The 21,341-nt window shown below is 48.9% G+C and overlaps 1 protein-coding gene across 8 annotated transcripts in view; it reads left to right on the plus strand.

Annotated features, from left to right (window-relative positions):
- The first annotated feature begins 6 nt into the window (after window positions 1–6).
- The window catches only part of LOC109905913 (rho guanine nucleotide exchange factor 9-like), a 38,654-nt gene continuing 17,319 nt past the window's right edge, over window positions 7–21,341 (plus strand). For 4 of the 8 annotated variants that reach the window (XR_004202983.1, XM_031789679.1, XM_031789678.1 and 1 more), the window contains exons 1-7: window positions 8–165; window positions 804–893; window positions 2,534–2,758; window positions 3,514–3,693; window positions 12,944–13,176; window positions 13,961–14,090; window positions 14,174–14,305. Coding sequence is in view for 7 of the 8 variants with exons in the window: in XM_031789679.1 (XP_031645539.1) it covers window positions 40–165; window positions 804–893; window positions 2,534–2,758; window positions 3,514–3,693; window positions 12,944–13,176; window positions 13,961–14,090; window positions 14,174–14,305 (1,116 nt within the window). In the remaining variant the exon portion in view is untranslated. Of the gene's footprint in view, window positions 166–803; window positions 894–2,533; window positions 2,759–3,513; window positions 3,694–12,943; window positions 13,177–13,960; window positions 14,091–14,173; window positions 14,306–21,341 lie in introns of all 8 variants that reach the window. The other 4 variants (XM_031789681.1, XM_031789680.1, XM_031789676.1 and 1 more) reach the window with 3 other exon arrangements.

Here is a 21,341-nt window from a genome sequence, read left to right on the forward strand (position 1 = left end):
TCTATCGTCAGCGCTGAGGCAGTATGGGACCATGTGACCATGGCCGACCGAGAGTTGGCGTTTAAGGCCGGTGATGTCATCAAGGTGCTGGACGCGTCCAATAAGGACTGGTGGTGGGGTCAGATCGACGAGGAGGAGGGCTGGTTCCCCGCCAGCTTCGTACGGGTGAGTTAGTGATACCACACGTCAACCCGGTCTTCTGACTACCCCGATTCACAGTTTACACATGTAGGATCTTCATTTGATCCAGTTTGTTACAGCAGAAAAATAATCCTGCAGCAACAGGAAATGTGGATTTTTATGTGGATTATAGTTAATGGACATTTTTGTAGGGGTTGATACATTTTTTGGGAAAATCAAGTCAAAATATGAATGACAACGTTTTAAGGTTTTACGTTTTTTTTATTTTAAGTTTTAAGTTCTCCTGTAACGGGGTGATCAAATAAAGATCCTACATCTGTAGGGCAAAGCCGAGCCGATCCGAGCCGAGCCGAGCTATACTGGCCTGGTAACACATCTACTTTAGTAGCTGAAACCCTGCTGAACAGTGTGAAATCCAAGCCAGCACAGTTCACTTCCTGTTAGCTTCATACATTACCTGGTAAAGGCTACTTAACTGAGTAAAGGCTCCATACATTACCAAGTCAAGGCATTCTCCAGACTCCCCAATGGCCATCCCAACCCTGACAACTCCATGTCCAGAGGCTAAACTAATTTCTCCCCACCACCCCCAGCTCTCCATCCATTGAGTCGATCCAGGCATTGAGTGAACCGGTGTGTTTCTGTCATTCTCTCTCTCTAAGGTCGAACCCCACCCTCCTCAACCCCAAACAAAACAGCTTTTCTATATCAACCCCATAGCAACTCCTCGGTTCCAAAACACTACGTCTAAGGTGCGTTTCCCACGTCATCAATCAACCATCCAGCCATCCTCCACCCACCACCCCTCACCCACCGCCTCAGTCTGCCAACTCAACGTCTCCCAAACATTACCCAACCCATCAACCATCCAGCCATACTCCACCCACCACCCACCGCCTCAGTCTGCCAACGGAACGTCTCTCAAACATTACCCAACCCATCAACCATCCAGCCATACTCCACCCACCACCCACCGCCTCAGTCTGCCAACGCAACATCTCCCAAACATTACCCAACCAATCAACCATCCAGCCATACTCCACCCACCACCCACCGCCTCAGTCTGCCAACGCAACGTCTCCCAAACATTACCCAACCAATCAACCATCCAGCCATACTCCACCCACCACCCACCACCCACCGCCTCAGTCTGTCAACGCAACGTCTCCCAAACATTACCCAACCAATCAACCATCCAGCCATACTCCACCACCACCCACCACCTCAGTCTGCCAACGGAACGTCTCCCAAACATTACCCAACCAATCAACCAACGCACATCTAACGTTTCCAGAACCTGAGACACAAGATTGGGAATCATCTCAACAGGATATTTTATAGAGAAGTTACAGCCTTCTCCTTTCTGTATTACTCCTTTTTTATATATATTACAATTTTTACTCTTTTTATAGTTTGTTTATAACTGAGTCTTCGTACCGCAGTCTTCTCTTCCACAATGCGTCCCAAATGGCACCCTTTTTACCTATATAGTGGTTGAAAGTAGTGCACTATAAAGGGAATATGGTACAATTTGGGAGCACCCTCTTCCACAGTAGCACAGTAGCACATTAGCACAGTAGCACATTAGCACAGTAGCACATTAGCAAAGTAGCACAGTAGCACATTAGCACAGTAGCACATTAGCACAGTAGCACATTAGCACAGTAGCACATTAGCACATTAGCACAGTAGTACCAGTTGTCTCCACCCGTCTCTCTGCTTGTTGTTGTGAAGCTGCATGGCGTCGTGTGTTTGGCATTACAACCGTCGCCTCTTAGATGTTCAGTAGGCACACAGTGTTTCATCATCAGGTGTTGGCTTGGCTACTGTACCATGCATCTGATCCTCTCTAACCTACCTCTAACCTAACTCTAACCTACCTCTAACCTCTAACCTACCTCTAACGTACCTCTAACCTAACTCTAACCTAACTCTAACCTAACTCTAACCTACCTCTAATCTAGCTCTAACCTAACTCTAACCTACCTCTAACCTCTAACCTACCTCTAACCTACCTCTAACCTACCTCTAACCTCTAACCTACCTCTAACCAACTCTAACTTAACTCTAACCTACCTCTAACCTAACTCTAACCTACCTCTAACCTAACTCTAACTCTACCTCAAGCTGAGCGGTGTGTTTTGGATGTATGTGTGAGTGTGTCTACAGCTCAATGCTGGAACAAAGATCCCCTCTGTCTCTGTCTCTCTGTCCCTCTGTCCCTCTGTCTACTCTCCTCTGAGCCCCAGAGCTGGCAACTACAACCTGAACCTGGAACAAGTGATTAAAAGATGTCTGGAAGAGGAAGAGATTAACTAAGGGATGTGATGTTTTCTGTGTTAAAGCCCTCTGATAGTAGTAGTATATAGTCATCATTTTATCTCCCATTCAGGAGTGTGTGTGTTGGTCTCCTCAGCTGTGGGTGAACCAGGAGGATGGGGGGGTGGAGCCTGTGGAGGGGACCAGTGAAATGGCTAACGGTCACCTGGATCCGACCAACGACTGCCTGTGCCTGGGCTCGCCGCTTCAGAACCGTGACCAGATGAGAGCCAACGTCATCAATGAGATTATGAGCACAGAGAGACACTACATCAAACACCTCAAGGACATCTGTGAGGTACACACACTTATAGTACATACGTGCACACGCATACATACACACACACCTACTCGCACACTTGGGAAAACGCATGCATGCACACACACACACACAATACACCACACACATACACACACACACACACACACACAATCCGACAAACACACACACACATGCAGGGGTACGTGAGCTCTCTTGGAACAGTAGTCTAACTGTGGTGAATTGATTATAGCAGTAGTCTAACTGTGGTGAATTGATTATAGCAGTAGTGTTTAAAACTAGACTCAATCTGCTTTCATGATTCTCTCCAGGGATACATGGGAGAGTACAGGAAAATATGTTGAAATGTGGGAACCCACACACCAGCACACACACACACACACTCAGACACACACACACACACACACACACACAAGCATGAGCACAGACACACACACACACACACACACACACACACACACACACACACACACACACACACACACACACACACACACACACACACACACACACACACACACACACACACACACACACACACACACTCAGACACACACACACAAGCATGAGCACAGACACACACACACACACAATCCTTTGCTCATCCCCATCCTACTGTATGTATAATTATCTGTCTTCCAGGGCTACCTGCGTCAGTGTAGGAACACACACACACTCAGACACACACACACAAGCATGAGCACAGACACACACACACACACAATCCTTTGCTCATCCCCATCCTACTGTATGTATAATTATCTGTCTTCCAGGGCTACCTGCGTCAGTGTAGGAAGAGGGTAGACATGTTTAACGATGACCAGCTGAGGGTGATCTTTGGGAACATCGAGGACATCTACCGTTTCCAGATGGGCTTCGTTAGAGACCTGGAGAAACAATACAACAACGAGGAACCACACCTGTCTGAGATAGGACCCTGCTTTCTAGAACATGTAAGTTACTACCTAGATGGGACCCTGCTTTCTAGAACATGTAAGTTACTACCTAGATAGGACCCTGCTTTCTAGAACATGTAAGTTACTACCTAGATAGGACCCTGCTTTCTAGAACATGTAAGTTACTACCTAGGTAGGACCCTGCTTTCTAGAACATGTAAGTTACTACCTAGATAGGACCCTGCTTTCTAGAACATGTAAGTTACTACCTAGATAGGACCCTGCTTTCTAGAACATGTAAGTTACTACCTAGATAGGACCCTGCTTTCTAGAACATGTAAGTTACTACCTAGGTAGGACCCTGCTTTCTAGAACATGTAAGTTACTACCTAGATAGGACTCTGCTTTCTAGAACAGCTAAGTTACTACCTAGATAGGACCCTGCTTTCTAGAACATGTAAGTTATTATTCAACACCAAGATGATATTCAGATTGGCGCCGAGGGGATGGCTGCCGTTTTACAGGCTCCTAACCAACTGTGCTATTTTGTGTGTTTTTTCACATTGTTTGTAACGTGTCTCAATCGCCGCAACTCCCCAACAGGCTTCGGGAGAGGCGAAAGTCGAGTCATGCGTCCTCTGAAACATGACCCGCCAAACCACGCTTCTTAACACCCGCCCGCTTAATCCGGAAGCCAGTCGCACCAATGTGTCGGAAGAAACACCTTTCAACTGACGACCGAAGTCAGCCTGCAGGTGCCCGGTCCTACACAAGGAGTCGCTAGAGCACGATGAGCCACGTAAAGCCCCCCCGCTGTGCCACCCGGGAGGCCCTTATTTGTAGCTTATTTTGTACATAATGTTGATGCTACTGTCTCTTTTGACCGAAAAGAGCTTCTGGATATCAGAACAGCGATTACTCACCTCAAACTGGATAAATATATTTTCTTTAATGAGTCTGACGTGAAGAATATAATGTTGATCCCAGACAATGCCGAAATCCCCATCATTCGCATGAAGAAAATAAGGAAATGTAGGGGACACAGATCCGGGTGCCTTGTGAGAATTCGTCGGCGAGTGTGTAACTCGCCTCTAGCATCCGTTCTATTGGCCAACGTACAATCACTGGAGAATAAACTGGATGAGCTCCATTAAAGACTATCCTACCAGTGGGACATTAAAAACTGTAACATCTCCTGTTTCACCGAGTCGTGGCTGAACCACAACACATAATAAACAGTTGGCTGGGTTTTCTATGCATCAGCAGGACAGAACAGCTGTGTCTGGTAAGACGAGAAGTGGGAATGTGTGTCAATGTCTAATATTAACGTAGTCTCAAGGTATTGCTCACCTGAGGTAGAGTACCTCATTATAAGCTGCAGAACACACTATCTACCAATCTATATTTTTCATAACCATCTATTTACCACCACAAACTGACGCTGACACTAAGACTACACTCAACCAGCTGTATGAGGCCATAAGCAAACAAGAACATGTTCATCGGCGCTCCTAGTGGCCGGGGACTTTAATGCAGGTAATCTTAAATCTGTTTTACCTCATTTCTACCAGCATGTCACATGTGCAACCAGAGGAAAAAAAACTCTAGACCACCTTTACTCCACACACAGAGACGTGTACATAGCTCCCCCTCGCCCTCCATTTGGAAAATTTGACCATAATTCTATCCTCCTGATTTCGGCTTACAAGCAAAAACTAAAGCAGGAAGGAACCAGTGACTCGCTCAATACGGAAGTGGTCAGATGACGTGGATGCTACGCTACAGGACTGTTTTGCTAGCACAGAATTGGACATGTTCTGGTATTCATCCAATGGCATTGAGGAGTATACCACCTCAGTCACCTGCTTCATCAATAAGTCCCTCGACGACGTCGTCCCCACAGTGATCATACGTACATATCCCAACCAGAAGCCATGGATTACAGGCAACATCCGCTGAACACAAATTAAACACGCGTAGAAGAAATCCTGCTATGCCCTCAGACGAACCATCAAACAGGAAAAGCGACAATACAGGGCAAAGATTGAATCGTACTACACCGTCTCTGATGCTCGTCGGATGTGGCAGGGCTTGAAAACTATTATGGACTACAAAGGGAAACCCAGCCGCGAGCTGCCCAGTGACACAAGCCTACCAGACAAGCTAAATGCCTTTTATGCTCGCTTCAAGGCAAGCAACACTGAAGCATGCATGAGAGCACCAGCTGTTCCAGATGACTGTGTGATCACGCTCTCCATAGCCGATGTGAGCAAGACCTTTAAACAGGTCAACATTCACTGCAGGGCCAGAAGGATAACCAGGACGTGTACTCAGAGCATGCACGGCCAACTTGCAAGTATCTTTACTGACATTTTCAACCTCTCCCTGACCGAGTCTGTAATACCTACATGTTTCAAGACCACCATAGTCCCTGTTCCCAGGAAAGTGAAGGTAACCTGCCTAAATGACTACAGCCCCGTAACGCTCACGTTGGTAGTCATGAAGTTCTTTGAAAGGCTGGTCATGTCTCACATCAACACCATTATCCCTGAAACCCTAGACCCAATCCAATTTGCATACCGCCCCAACAGATCCACAGATGACGCAAACTCAATCGCACTCCACACTGCCCTTTCCCAACTGGACAAAAGTGTGAATTCTGTTCATTGACTGCAGCTCAGTGTTCAACACCATAGTGCCCACAAAACTCATCACTAAGCTGTGGACCCTGGGACTAAACACCTCCGTCTCTAACTGGATCCTGGACTTCCTGACGAGCCGCCCCCAGCTGGTAAGGGTAGGCAACAACACATCTGCCATGTTGATCCTCAACACGGGGGCCCCTCCGGGGTTTAATCCTCTCCTTTACTCCCTTTTCACCCACAACTGCGTGGCCAAGCACGACTCCAACACCACCATTATGTTTGCTGGTGACACAATGGTGGTAGGCCTGATCCCCGACAACGATGAGACAGCCTATAGGGAGGAGGCAGCGACGTGGCAGTGTGGTGCCAGGACAACAGCCTCTCCCTCAACGTGAGCAATACATAGGAGGTGATTGTGGACTACAGGAAAAGGATGGTCGAACACGCCCCCATTCACATCAACAGGGCTGTAGTGGAGCAGGTTGAGAGCTTCAAGGTCCTTGGTGTCCACATCACCAACAAACTAACATGGTCCAAGCACACCAAGAAAGTCAAGAAGAGGGTACAACAACGCCTTTTCCCCCTCAGGAGACTGAAAAGATTTGAAAAGATTTGGCATGGGTGCCCAGATTCTCAAAAAATTCTACAGCTGCACCATCGAGAGCATCCTGACCTGTTGTATCACCGCCTGGTATGGCAACTGCTCGGCATCTGACCATAAGGCACTGCAGAGGGTAGTGGGTATGCCCCAGTACATCACTTGGGCCAAGCTTCCTGACATCCATGACTTATATACTAGGCGGTGTCAGAGGAAGGCCCTAAAAATTGTCAAAGACTCCAGTTACCCAAGTCATAGACTGTTCTCTTTGCTACCGCACGGCAAGTGGTACCGGAGCACCAAGTCTAGGTCCAAAAGGTTCCTTAACAGCTTGCTCAACTGCTTCCTGATGGGCCACCCCCAGGTGGTAAGGGTAGGTAACAACACATCCGCCACACTGATCCTTAACACGGGGGCTCCTCAGGGGTGCATGCTCAGTCCCCTCCTGTACTCCCTGTTCACTCATGACTGCATGGCCAGGCACGACTCCAACACCATCATCAAGGTTGCCGATGACACAACAGTGGTAGGCCTGATCACTGACAACAATGAGACAACCTATAAGGAGGTCAGAGACCTGGCCGTGTGGTGCCAGGACAACAACATCTCCTTCAATGTGATGCAACTGCTCGGCATCAGACCACAAGACACTACAGAGGGTCATTCACTGGGGTCAAGCATCCTGCCATCCAGGACCTCTATACCAGGCGGTGTCAGAGGAAGGCCCTAAAAATTGTCAAAGACTCCAGCCACCCTAGTCATGGACTGTCCTTTCTGCTACCACACGGCAAGCGGTACCGGAGCGCAAAGTCTAGGTCCAAGAGGCTTCTTACCATCTTCCAACCCCCAGCCATAAGACTCCTGAACAGCTAATCAAAGGGCTACCCAGACCCCTCTTTTACGCTGCTGCTACTCTCTGTTTAGTAACTATGCATAGTCACTTTAACTCTTCCTACATGTACATATTACCTCAACTAACCGGTGTCCCCGCACATTGACTCTGTACCGGAACCCCCATATAGCCTCCACATTGACTCTGTACTGGTACCCCCATATAGCCTCCACATTGACTCTGTACCGGTACCCCCATATAGCCTCCACATTGACTCTGTACCGGTACCCCCATATAGCCTCCACATTGACTCTGTACCAGTACCCCCATGTATATAGCCTCCACATTGACTCTGTACCGGTACCCCCATATAGCCTCCACACTGACTCTGTACCGGTACCCCCATATAGCCTCCACACTGACTCTGTACCGGTACCCCCATATAGCCTCCACACTGACTCTGTACCGGTACCCCCTGTATATAGCCTCCACATTGACTCTGTACTGGTACCCCCCTCTATATAGCCTCCACACTGACTCTGTACTGGTACTCCCTGTATATAGCCTCCACACTGACTCTGTACCGGTACCCCCATATAGCATCCACACTGACTCTGTACCGGTACCTCCTGTATATAGCCTCCACATTGACTGTACTGTAACACCCTGTATATAGCCTCCACACTGACTCTGTACCGGTACCTCCTGTATATAGCCTCCACATTGACTCTGTACCGGTACCCCCTGTATATAGCCTCCACACTGACTCTGTACCGGTACCTCCTGTATATAGCCTCCACATTGACTGTACCGTAACACCCTGTATATAGCCTCCACACTGACTCTGTACTGGTACTCCCTGTATATAGCCTCCACACTGACTCTGTACCGGTACCTCCTGTATATAGCCTCCACACTGACTCTGTACCGGTACCTCCTGTATATAGCCTCCACACTGACTCTGTACCGGTACCTCCTGTATATAGCCTCCACACTGACTCTGTACCGGTACCTCCTGTATATAGCCTCCACACTGACTCTGTACCGGTACCACCTGTATATAGCCTCCACACTGACTCTGTACCAGTACCCCCTGTATATAGCCTCCACACTGACTCTGTACTGGTACTCCCTGTATATAGCCTCCACACTGACTCTGTACCGGTACCTCCTGTATATAGCCTCCACACTGACTCTGTACCGGTACCTCCTGTATATAGCCTCCACACTGACTCTGTACCGGTACCTCCTGTATATAGTCTCCACATTGACTCTGTACCGGTACCTCCTGTATATAGCCTCCACACTGACTCTGTACCGGTACCCCCATATAGCCTCCACACTGACTCTGTACCGGTACCCCCTGTATATAGCCTCCACACTGACTCTGTACCGGTACCCCCTGTATATAGCCTCCTCACTCACTCTGTACCGGTACCCCCATATAGCCTCCACACTGACTCTGTACCGGTACCTCCATATAGCCTCCACACTGACTCTGTACCGGTACCCCCTGTATATAGCCTCCACATTGACTCTGTACTGGTACCCCCTGTATATAGCCTCCACACTGACTCTGTACCGGTACCCCCTGTATATAGCCTCCACATTGACTCTGTACTGGTACCCCCTGTGTATAGCCTCCACACTGACTCTGTACCGGTACCCCCTGTATATAGCCTCCACATTGACTCTGTACCGGTACCCCCTGTATATAGCCTCCACACTGACTCTGTACCGGTACCCCCATATAGCCTCCACACTGACTCTGTACCGGTACCCCCTGTATATAGCCTCCACATTGACTCTGTACCGGTACCCCCTGTATATAGCCTCCACACTGACTCTGTACCGGTACCCCCATATAGCCTCCACACTGACTCTGTACTGGTACCCCCTGTATATAGCCTCCACACTGACTCTGTACCGTAACACCCTGTATATAGCCTCCACATTGACTCTGTACCGGTACCCCCTGTATATAGCCTCCACATTGACTCTGTACTGGTACCCCCTGTATATAGCCTCCACATTGACTCTGTACTGGTACCCCCTGTATATAGCCTCCACACTGACTCTGTACTGGTACCCCCTGTATATAGCCTCCACACTGACTCTGTACCGGTACCCCCTGTATATAGCCTCCACACTGACTCTGTACCGGTACCCCCATATAGCCTCCACACTGACTCTGTACCGGTACCTCCTGTATATAGCCTCCACATTGACTCTGTACCGGTACCCCCTGTATATAGCCTCCACATTGACTCTGTACTGGTACCCCCTGTATATAGCCTCCACACTGACTCTGTACCGGTACCCCCTGTATATAGCCTCCACATTGACTCTGTACTGGTACCCCCTGTGTATAGCCTCCACACTGACTCTGTACCGGTACCCCCTGTATATAGCCTCCACATTGACTCTGTACCGGTACCCCCTGTATATAGCCTCCACACTGACTCTGTACCGGTACCCCCATATAGCCTCCACACTGACTCTGTACCGGTACCCCCTGTATATAGCCTCCACATTGACTCTGTACCGGTACCCCCTGTATATAGCCTCCACACTGACTCTGTACCGGTACCCCCATATAGCCTCCACACTGACTCTGTACCGGTACCTCCTGTATATAGCCTCCACACTGACTCTGTACCGGTACCCCCTGTATATAGCCTCCACATTGACTCTGTACCGGTACCCCCATATAGCCTCCACACTGACTCTGTACCGGTACCTCCATATAGCCTCCACACTGACTCTGTACCGGTACCCCCTGTATATATCCTCCACATTGACTCTGTACTGGTACCCCCTGTATATAGCCTCCACACTGACTCTGTACCGGTACCCCCTGTATATAGCCTCCACATTGACTCTGTACTGGTACCCCCTGTATATAGCATCCACACTGACTCTGTACCGGTACCCCCTGTATATAGCCTCCACATTGACTCTGTACCGGTACCCCCTGTATATAGCCTCCACACTGACTCTGTACCGGTACCCCCATATAGCCTCCACACGGACTCTGTACCGGTACCCCCTGTATATAGCCTCCACATTGACTCTGTACCGGTACCCCCTGTATATAGCCTCCACACTGACTCTGTACCGGTACCCCCATATAGCCTCCACACTGACTCTGTACTGGTACCCCCTGTATATAGCCTCCACACTGACTCTGTACCGTAACACCCTGTATATAGCCTCCACATTGACTCTGTACCGGTACCCCCTGTATATAGCCTCCACATTGACTCTGTACTGGTACCCCCTGTATATAGCCTCCACATTGACTCTGTACTGGTACCCCCTGTATATAGCCTCCACATTGACTCTCTACTGGTACCCCCTGTATATAGCCTCCACACTGACTCTGTACCGGTACCTCCTGTATATAGCCTCCACATTGACTCTGTACTGGTACCCCCCTGTATATAGCCTCCACACTGACTCTGTACCGGTACCTCCATATAGCCTCCACACTGACTCTTTACTGGTACCCCCTGTATATAGCCTCCACATTGACTCTGTACCGGTACCCCCTGTATATAGCCTCCACATTGACTCTGTACTGGTACCCCCTGTATATAGCCTCCACATTGACTCTGTACCGGTACCCCCTGTATATAGCCTCCACACTGACTCTGTACCGGTACCCCCATATAGCCTCCACATTGACTCTGTACCGGTACCCCCTGTATATAGCCTCCACATTGACTCTGTACCGGTACCCCCTGTATATAGCCTCCACACTGACTCTGTACCGGTACCCCCATATAGCCTCCACATTGACTCTGTACCGGTACCCCCTGTATATAGCCTCCACATTGACTCTGTACCGGTACCCCCTGTATATAGCCTCCACATTGACTCTGTACCGGTACCCCCTGTATATATCCTCCACACTGACTCTGTACCGGTACCCCCTGTATATAGCCTCCACATTGACTCTGTACCGGTACCCCCTGTATATATCCTCCACACTGACTCTGTACCGGTACCCCCTGTATATATCCTCCACACTGACTCTGTACCGGTACCCCCATATAGCCTCACTATTGTTATTTTACTGCTGTTTAATTATTTGTTACTTTTAGTTTCAATTTTTTATAGAAACACTTCTTTTTTTTTAAACATCTTAACTGCATTGTTGTTTCAGGGCTTGTAAGTAATTATTTCACTGTAAGATCTACACCTATTGTATTAAGCATTTCACTGTAAGATCTACACCTGTTGTATTCAGCATTTCACTGTAAGGTCTACAACTGTTGTTTTCAGCATTTCACTGTAAGGTCTACAACTGTTGTTTTCAGCATTTCACTGTAAGATCTACACCTGTTGTATTCAGCATTTCACTGTAAGGTCTACAACTGTTGTTTTCAGCATTTCACTGTAAGATCTACACCTGTTGTATTCAGCATTTCACTGTAAGATCTACACCTGTTGTATTCAGCATTTCACTGTAAGGTCTACAACTGTTGTTTTCGGCGCATGTGACAAATAACATTTGATTTGATTTGAAGATAGAGGCCTGCTGAACAACCATATGATACCTGCAGCAGGATTTATTGTTTCAAATCACAAATGAACCATCTCCTCATCTCCTCATTTCCTCATCTCCCCATCTCCTCATCTCCTCATCTCCTCATCTCCCCATCTCCTCATCTCCTCATCTCCCCATCTCCTCATCTCCTCATCTCCCCATCTCCTCATCTCCCCATCTCCTCATCTCCTCATCTCCCCATCTCCTCATCTCCCATCTCCTCATCTCCTCATCTCCTCATCTCCCCATCTCCTCATCTCCCCATCTCCCCATCTCCTCATCTCCCCATCTCCTCATCTCCCCTTCTCCTCATCTCCCCATCTCCTCATCTCCCCATCTCCTCATCTCCTCATCTCCTCATCTCCCCATCTCCTCATCTCCTCATCTCCCCATCTCCCCATCTCCTCATCTCCTCATCTCCCATCTCCTCATCTCCTCATCTCCCCATCTCCTCATCTCCCCATCTCCCCATCTCCTCATCTCCCCATCTCCTCATCTCCCCTTCTCCTCATCTCCCATCTCCTCATCTCCTCATCTCCCATCTCCTCATCTCCTCATCTCCTCATCTCCCATCTCCTCATCTCCCCATCTCCTCATCTCCTCATCTCCCCATCTCCTCATCTCCTCATCTCCCCATCTCCTCATCTCCTCATCTCCTCCATTGTTGTTGTGTCCCACAGCAAGACGGCTTCTGGATCTACTCTGAGTACTGTAACAACCACCTGGACGCCTGCATGGAGCTGTCCAAGCTGATGAGAGACGGGAGGTACCAGCACTTCTTCGAGGCCTGTCGTCTGCTGCAGCAGATGATCGACATCGCTATCGACGGCTTCCTCCTCACACCCGTGCAGAAGATCTGCAAATACCCCCTGCAGCTGGCCGAGCTGCTCAAATACACCGCACAAGAACACAGGTGTGATTATAGACACACACACACAAAGTCAGTCATTCAGCTGTGTTTGTCTCATCTGGCTCCAGGTCATTCACAAATCACACTCTCACAGCCAGACAGGGGCAGGAGCCAACACTCTTAACTCTATCTGCCAGATATCTGTCTCTCTGTCTGCCTCTAAGTCTGTCTCTCTCTCTTCCTGTCTGTCTGTCTGTCTGTCTGTCTGTCTGTCTGTCTGTCTGTCTGTCTGTCTGTCTGTCTGTCTGTCTGTCTGCCTCAGTCTGTGAGGAGTGTGTGAAAGTGTAGTGTGTTGTGTGTCTGCAAGATGGAGGATAGGCCTGCTTCCACAGATAGACACAAAGCACACAGACACACACACAAACACACACACACTCACAAAAACACACGCACACACAAAAACACACACACACACACACACACACACACACACACACACGCACACACACACACACACACACACACACACACACACACACACACACACACACACACACACTTACTAACACACACACTGATCTGGCACACACAAACCTGTAGCAATAGCGACTGCGTTAAGGTGTGATTCATCCCCCTGAAATGACCTGTGTTCTGTCTCCATAGTGACTATTACTATGTGGTGGTTGTAATGTGTCTTCTGTCTCCATAGTGACTATCGCTACGTGGTGGTTGTAATGTGTGTTCTGTCTCCATAGTGACTATCGCTACGTGGAGGTTGTAATGTGTGTTCTGTCTCCATAGTGACTATCGCTACGTGGTGGTTGTAATGTGTGTCCTGTTTCCATAGTGACTATCGCTACGTGGCGGCGGCGCTGGCAGTGATGCGTAACGTCACTCAGCAGATCAACGAGAGGAAGAGGAGGCTGGAGAACATTGACAAGATCGCCCAATGGCAGGCCTCCGTCCTGGACTGGGAGGTACATACTGTACACCACTCGGAATAGGTCCTTTAGGTCCTTGAATAGTGCTAAATAAAGATATGTATTATTATTGTCCCCAGGGTGATGACATCCTGGACCGGAGCTCGGAGTTGATCTATACAGGAGAAATGTCTTGGATCTACCAGCCCTATGGACGCAGTCAGCAACGTGTCTTCTTCCTCTTTGATCACCAGCTGGTCCTCTGTAAGAAGGTATGAAACCTCCCCTCTCTGTCCTGAAACCTCCCCTCTCTGGCCAAACACACACACACACACACACGCACACACACACACGCACACACACACACTGCTCGGGGATGTCTGCGGGACATGCTTAATTATGAATCCCTCATCTTTGTTCTTGAGTTTCTTATTCACAATGTGCAACACAACATGTGTAATGGCTGCCCTCAGGGCATGTTGGGGGCCTGTTGCATGCTCCTCTCTCTCTCTTCCTTTCTTCCTTCCTCCTCTCATCCTCTCCTCCTCTCATCCTCTCCTCCCCTCCTCCTCTCCTTCCCTTCTCCTCTCATCCTCTCCTTCTCTCATCCTCTCCTCCCCTCCTTCTCTCCCCCTTTCCTCCTCTCCTCCTCTCCTCCTCTCCTCCCCTCCTCTCATCTTCTCCTTCTCTCCTCCTCTCCTCCCCTCATCCTCTCATCCTATCCTCTCATCCTCTCCTTCACCACTCTTTTCCCCTCATCCTCTCATCCTATCCTCTCATCCTCTCCTTCACCCCTCTTTTCCCCTCCTCCTCTCATCCTTTCCTCCCCTCCTCCTATCATCCTCTCCTCCCCTCCTCTCATCCTCTCCTTCTCCCCTTCTCTCCTTCTCTCCTCCTCCTCCTCCTCCTCAAATCTCCTCCTCTCCTCTCATCCTCTCATCCTTAACAGTACGTGGAGACCAGACACATCTGATCTCAACAGGCTAATTTACTGAATCCTGCTGGTACATGGCTTCTCTCTATTTTAAATACACTATATACACATGTAAACTCAGCAAAAAAATAAATGTTCTCTCACTGTCAACTGCATTTATTTTCAGCAAACTTCACATGTGTAAATATTTGTATGAACATAACGAGATTCAACTACTGAGACATAAACTGAACAAGTTCCACAGACATGTGACTAACAGAAATGGAATAATGTGTTCCTGAACAAAGGGGGGGTCAAAATCAAAAGTAACACTCAGTATGTGGTGTGGCCACCAGCTGCATTAAGTGCTGCAGTGCATCTCCTCCTCATGGACTGCACCAGATTTGCCAGTTCTTGCTGTGAGATGTTACCCCACTCTTCCACCAAGGCACTTGCAAGTTCCTGGATATTTCTGTGGGGAATGGCCCTAGCCCTCACCCTCCAATCCAACAGGTCCCAGACGTGCTCAATGGGATTGAGATCCGGGCTCTTCGCTGGCCATGGCAGAACACTGACATTCCTGTCTTGCAGGAAATCACACACAGAATGAGCAGTATGGCTGGTGGCATTATCATGCTGGAGGGTCATGTCAGGATGAGCCTGCAGGAAGGGTACCACATGAGGGAGGATGATGTCTTCCCTGTAATGCACAGAGTTCAGTGATGTTGTGACACACCGCCCCAGACCCTGACGGACCCTCCACCTCCAAATCGATCCCGCTCCAGAGAACAGGCCTCAGTGTAACGCTCATTCCTTATACGATAAACGCGAATCCAACCATAACCCCTGGTGAGACAAAACCGCGACTCATCAGGAAAGAAAACTTTCTGCCAGTCCTGTCTGGTCCAGCGACGGTGGGTTTGTGGCCATAGGCGACGTTGTTGCCGGTGATGTCTGGTGAGGACCTGCCTTACAATAGGCCTATAAGCCTTCAGTCTAGCCTCTCTCAGCCTATTGTGGATAGTCTGAGCACTGATGGAGGGATTGTGCATTCCTGGTGTAACTCGGGCAGTTGTTGTTGCCATCCTGTACCTATCCCGCAGGTGGGATGTACCGATCCTGTGCAGGTGTTGTTACACGTGGTCTGCCACTGCGAGGACGATCAGCTGTCCGTCCTGTCTCCCTGTAGCGCTGTCTTAGGCGTCTCACAGTACTGACATTGCAATTTATTGCTCTGGCCACATCTGCAGTCCTCATGCTTCCTTGCAGCATGCCTAAGGCACGTTCACGCAGATGAGCAGGGACCCTGGGTATCTTTATTTTTTGTGTTTTTCAGAGTCAGTAGAAAGGCCTCTTTAGTGTCCTAAGTGTTCATAACTGTGACCTTAACAGTTCACAGGTGCATGTTCATTAATTGTTTATGGTTCATTGAACAAGCATGGGAAACAGTGTTAAAACACTTTACAATGAAGATCTGTGAAGTTATTTGGATTTTTATGAACTATCTTTGAAAGACAGGGTCCTGAAAAAGGGACGTTTCTTTTTTTGTTGAGTTTATGTAGACACCCATTCAAATTAGTAGATTTGTCTATTTCAGCCACACCCGAGGCTGACAGGTGTATAAAACCGAGCACACAGTCATGTAATCTCCATAGATAAACATTGGTTGTAGAACGGCCTAACCGAAGAGCTCAGTAACTTTCAACGTGGCACCGTCAGAGGATGCACCTTTCCAACAATTCAGTTTGTCAAACTTCTGCCCTACTAGAGCTGCCCTGGTCAACTGTAAGTGTTGTTATTGTGAAGTGAAAACTTCTAGGAGCAACAACGGCTCGACTGGGAAGTGGTAGACCACACAAACTCACAGAACGGGTCCATCGAGTGAGGAAGCTCGTAGCGTGTGAAAATCATCTGCCCTTTCGTCTGTTGCAACTCTCACTACCGAGTTACAAACTGCCTCTGGAAGCAACATCAGTACAAGAACTGTTTGTCGGGAGCTTCAGGAAATGGGTTTCCATGGCAGAGCAGCCGCACACAAGTCAAAGATCACCCTGTGCAATGCCAAGCCTCGGCTGGAGTGGTGTAAAGCTCGCCGCCATTGGACTCTGGAGCAGTGGAAACACATTCTCTGGAGTTATAAATTACGCTTCACCATCTGTCAGTTTGACTGACGAATCTGGGTTTGGCAGATGCCAGGAAAACGCTACCTGCCTGAATACTTAGTGCCAACTGTACATTTTGGTGGAGGAGGACAAATGTTCTTGGGATGTTTTTCATGGTTCGGACTAGGCCCGTTAGTTCCAGTGAAGTGAAATCTTAATGCTACAGAATACAAGGACATTCTAGAAGATTCTGTGCTTCCAACCTTGTGGCAACAGTTTGGGGCAGGCCCTTTCCTGTTTCAGCATGACAATGCCCCCGTGCACAAAGTGATGTCCATACAGAAATAGTTTGTCGAGATCGGTGTGGAAGAACTTGACTGGTCTGCACAGAGCCCTGACCTCAAACCCATAAAACACCCTTGGGTTGAATTGGAAAGCCGACCTAATCCAGGCCTAATCGCCCAACATCAGTGCCCAACCTCACTAATGCTCTTGTGGCTGAGTGGCAGCAAGTCCCCGTAGCAATGTTCCAACATTTAGTGGAAAGCCTTCCCAGAAGAGTGGGGGCTGTTGTAGCAGCACTATTCCAACATCTAGTGGAAAGCCTTCCCAGAAGAATGGAGCAAAAGTGGACACCTGCTCGTCAAACATCTCATTAATATGGAGATATTAATGAGATGTTTGACGAGCAGGTGTCCACATACTTTTAGTCATGTGGTGTATTGGTCTTTCCTCTCTTATCCATATCATCATTAAGAGTTGTTCAGTCCCACTGTCCAGCACACAGCCCAGACAGAGCCCAGTTCACAGCCCAGACAGAGCCCAGTACACAGCCCAGTACACAGCCCAGTACAGAGCCCAGTACACAGCCCAGACAGAGCCCAGTACACAGCCCAGACAGAGCCCAGTACACAGCCCAGACAGAGCCCAGTACACAGCCCAGACAGAGCCCAGTACACAGCCCAGTACACAGCCTAGACAGAGCCCAGTACGTCGCCCAGACACAGCCCAGTACACAGCCCAGTACACAGCCCAGTACAGACTCCAGTACACAGCCCAGTACACAGCCCAGTACACAGCCCAATACAGACTCCAGTACACAGCCCAGTACACAGCCCCGTACACAGTCCAGTATACAGCCCAATACACAGCCCAGTACACAGCCCAGTACAGAGCCCAGTACACAGCCCAGAACTACTGAATATAAGATCAGCGTCAACTCACCATCAGTACGACCAAGAATATGTTTTTCGCGACGCGGATCCTGTGTTCTGCCTCTCACACAGGACAACGGAATGGATCCCATGCAGCGACCCAAAAAAACAACTCAGAAAAAGAGGGAAACGAGGCGGTCTTCTGGTCAGACTCCGGAGACGGGCACATCGTGCACCACTCCCTAGCATTCTTCTCGCCAATGTCCAGTCTCTTGACAACAAGGTTGATGAAATCCGAGCAAGGGTAGCATTCCAGAGGGACATCAGAGACTGTAACGTTCTTTGCTTCACGGAAACATGGCTCACTGGAGAGACGCTATCGGAGGCGGTGCAGCCAGCGGGTTTCTCCACGCATCACGCCGACAGAAACAAACATCTTTCTGGTAAGAAGAGGGGCGGGGGCGTATGCCTTATGGCTAACTAGACATGGTGTGATGAAAGAAACATACAGGAACTCAAATCCTTCTGTTCACCTGATTTAGAATTCCTCACAATCAAATGTAGACCGCATTATCTACCAAGAGAATTCTCTTCGATTATAATCACAGCCGTATATATCCCCCCCCAAGCAGACACATTGATGGCTCTGAACGAACTTTATTTGACTCTTTGCAAACTGGAATCCATTTGGCTGCATTCATTGTAGCTGGGGATTTTAACAAGGCTAATCTGAAAACAAGACTCCCTAAATTTTATCAGCATATCGATTGCGCAACCAGGGGTGGAAAAACCTTGGATCATTGTTACTCTAACTTCCGCGACGCATATAAGGCCCTGCCCCGCCCTCCTTTCGGAAAAGCTGACCACGACTCCATTTTGTTGATCCTTGCCTACAGACAGAAACTAAAACAAGAGGCTCCCTCGCTGAGGTCTGTCCAACGCTGGTCCGACCAAGCTGACTCCACACTCCAAGACTGCTTCCATCACGTGGACTGGGATATGTTTCGTATTGCGTCAGATAACAATATTGACGAATACGCTGATTCGGTGTGCGAGTTCATTAGAACGTGCGTTGAAGATGTCGTTCCCATAGCAACGATTAAAACATTCCCTAACCAGAAACCGTGGATTGATGGCAGCATTCGCGTGAAACTGAAAGCGCGAACTACTGCTTTTAATCAGGGCAAGGTGACTGGTAACATGACCGAATACAAACAGTGCAGCTATTCCCTCCGCAAGGCTATCAAACAAGCTAAGCGTCAGTACAGAGACAAAGTAGAATCTCAATTCAACGGCTCAGACACAAGAGGCATGTGGCAGGGTCTACAGTCAATCACGGACTACAAGAAGAAATCCAGCCCAGTCACGGACCAGGATGACTTTTTTGCCCGCTTTGAGGACAATACAGTGCCACTGACACGGCCTGCAACGAAAACATGCGGACTCTCCTTCACTGCAGCCGAGGTGAGTAAGACATTTAAACGTGTTAACCCTCGCAAGGCTGCAGGCCCAGACGGCATCCCCAGCCGCGCCCTCAGAGCATGCGCAGACCAGCTGGCCGGTGTGTTTACGGACATATTCAATCAATCCCTATACCAGTCTACTGTTCCCACATGCTTCAAAAGGGCCACCATTGTTCCTGTTCCCAAGAAAGCTAAGGTAACTGAGCTAAACGACTACCGCCCCGTAGCACTCACTTCCGTCATCATGAAGTGCTTTGAGAGACTAGTCAAGGACCATATCACCTCCACCCTACCTGACACCCTAGACCCACTCCAATTTGCTTACCGCCCAAATAGGTCCACAGACGATGCAATCTCAACCACACTGCACACTGCCCTAACCCATCTGGACAAGAGGAATACCTATGTGAGAATGCTGTTCATCGACTACAGCTCGGCATTCAACACCATAGTACCCTCCAAGCTCGTCATCAAGCTCGAGACCCTGGGTCTCGACCCCGCCCTGTGCAACTGGGTACTGGACTTCCTGACGGGCCGCCCCCAGGTGGTGAGGGTAGGCAACAACATCTCCACCCCGCTGATCCTCAACACTGGGGCCCCACAAGGGTGCGTTCTGAGCCCTCTCCTGTACTCCCTGTTCACCCACGACTGCGTGGCCACGCACGCCTCCAACTCAATCATCAAGTTTGCGAACGACACAACAGTGGTAGGCTTGATTACCAACAACGACGAGACGGCCTACAGGGAGGAGGTGAGGGCCCTATCGGAGTGTGGTGTCAGGAAAATAACCTCACACTCAACGTCAACAAAACTAAGGAGATGATTGTGGACTTCAGGAAACAGCAGAGGGAACACCCCCCTATCCACATCGATGGAACAGTAGTGGAGAGGGTAGCAAGTTTTAAGTTCCTCGGCATACACATCACAGACAAACTGAATTGGTCCACTCACACAGACAGCATCGTGAAGAAGGCGCAGCAGCGCCTCTTCAACCTCAGGAGGCTGAAGAAATTTGGCTTGTCACCAAAAGCACTCACAAACTTCTACAGATGCACAAGCGAGAGCATCCTGGCGGGCTGTATCACCGCCTGGTACGGCAACTGCTCCGCCCACAACCGTAAGGCTCTCCAGAGGGTAGTGTGGTCTGCACAACGCATCACCGGGGGCAAACTACCTGCCCTCCAGGACACCTACACCACCCGATGTTACAGGAAGGCCATAAAGATCATCAAGGACATCAACCACCCGAGCCACTGCCTGTTCACCCCGCTATCATCCAGAAGGCGAGGTCAGTACAGGTGCATCAAAGCTGGGACCGAGAGACTGAAAAACAGCTTCTATCTCAAGGCCATCAGACTGTTAAACAGCCACCACTAACATTGAGTGGCTGCTGCCAACACACTGACACTGACACTGACTCAACTCCAGCCACTTTAATAATGGGAATTGATGGGAAATGATGTAAATATATCACTAGCCACTTTAAACAATGCTACCTTATATAATGTTACTTACCCTACATTATTCATCTCATATGCATACGTATATACTGTACTCTATATCATCGACTGCATCCTTATGTAATACATGTATCACTAGCCACTTTAACTATGCCACTTCGTTTACATACTCATCTCATATGTATACACTGTACTCGATACCATCTACTGTATCTT

Source organism: Oncorhynchus kisutch, linkage group LG15, assembly GCF_002021735.2.
Source record: "Oncorhynchus kisutch isolate 150728-3 linkage group LG15, Okis_V2, whole genome shotgun sequence".
Classification (NCBI taxonomy): domain Eukaryota; kingdom Metazoa; phylum Chordata; class Actinopteri; order Salmoniformes; family Salmonidae; genus Oncorhynchus; species Oncorhynchus kisutch.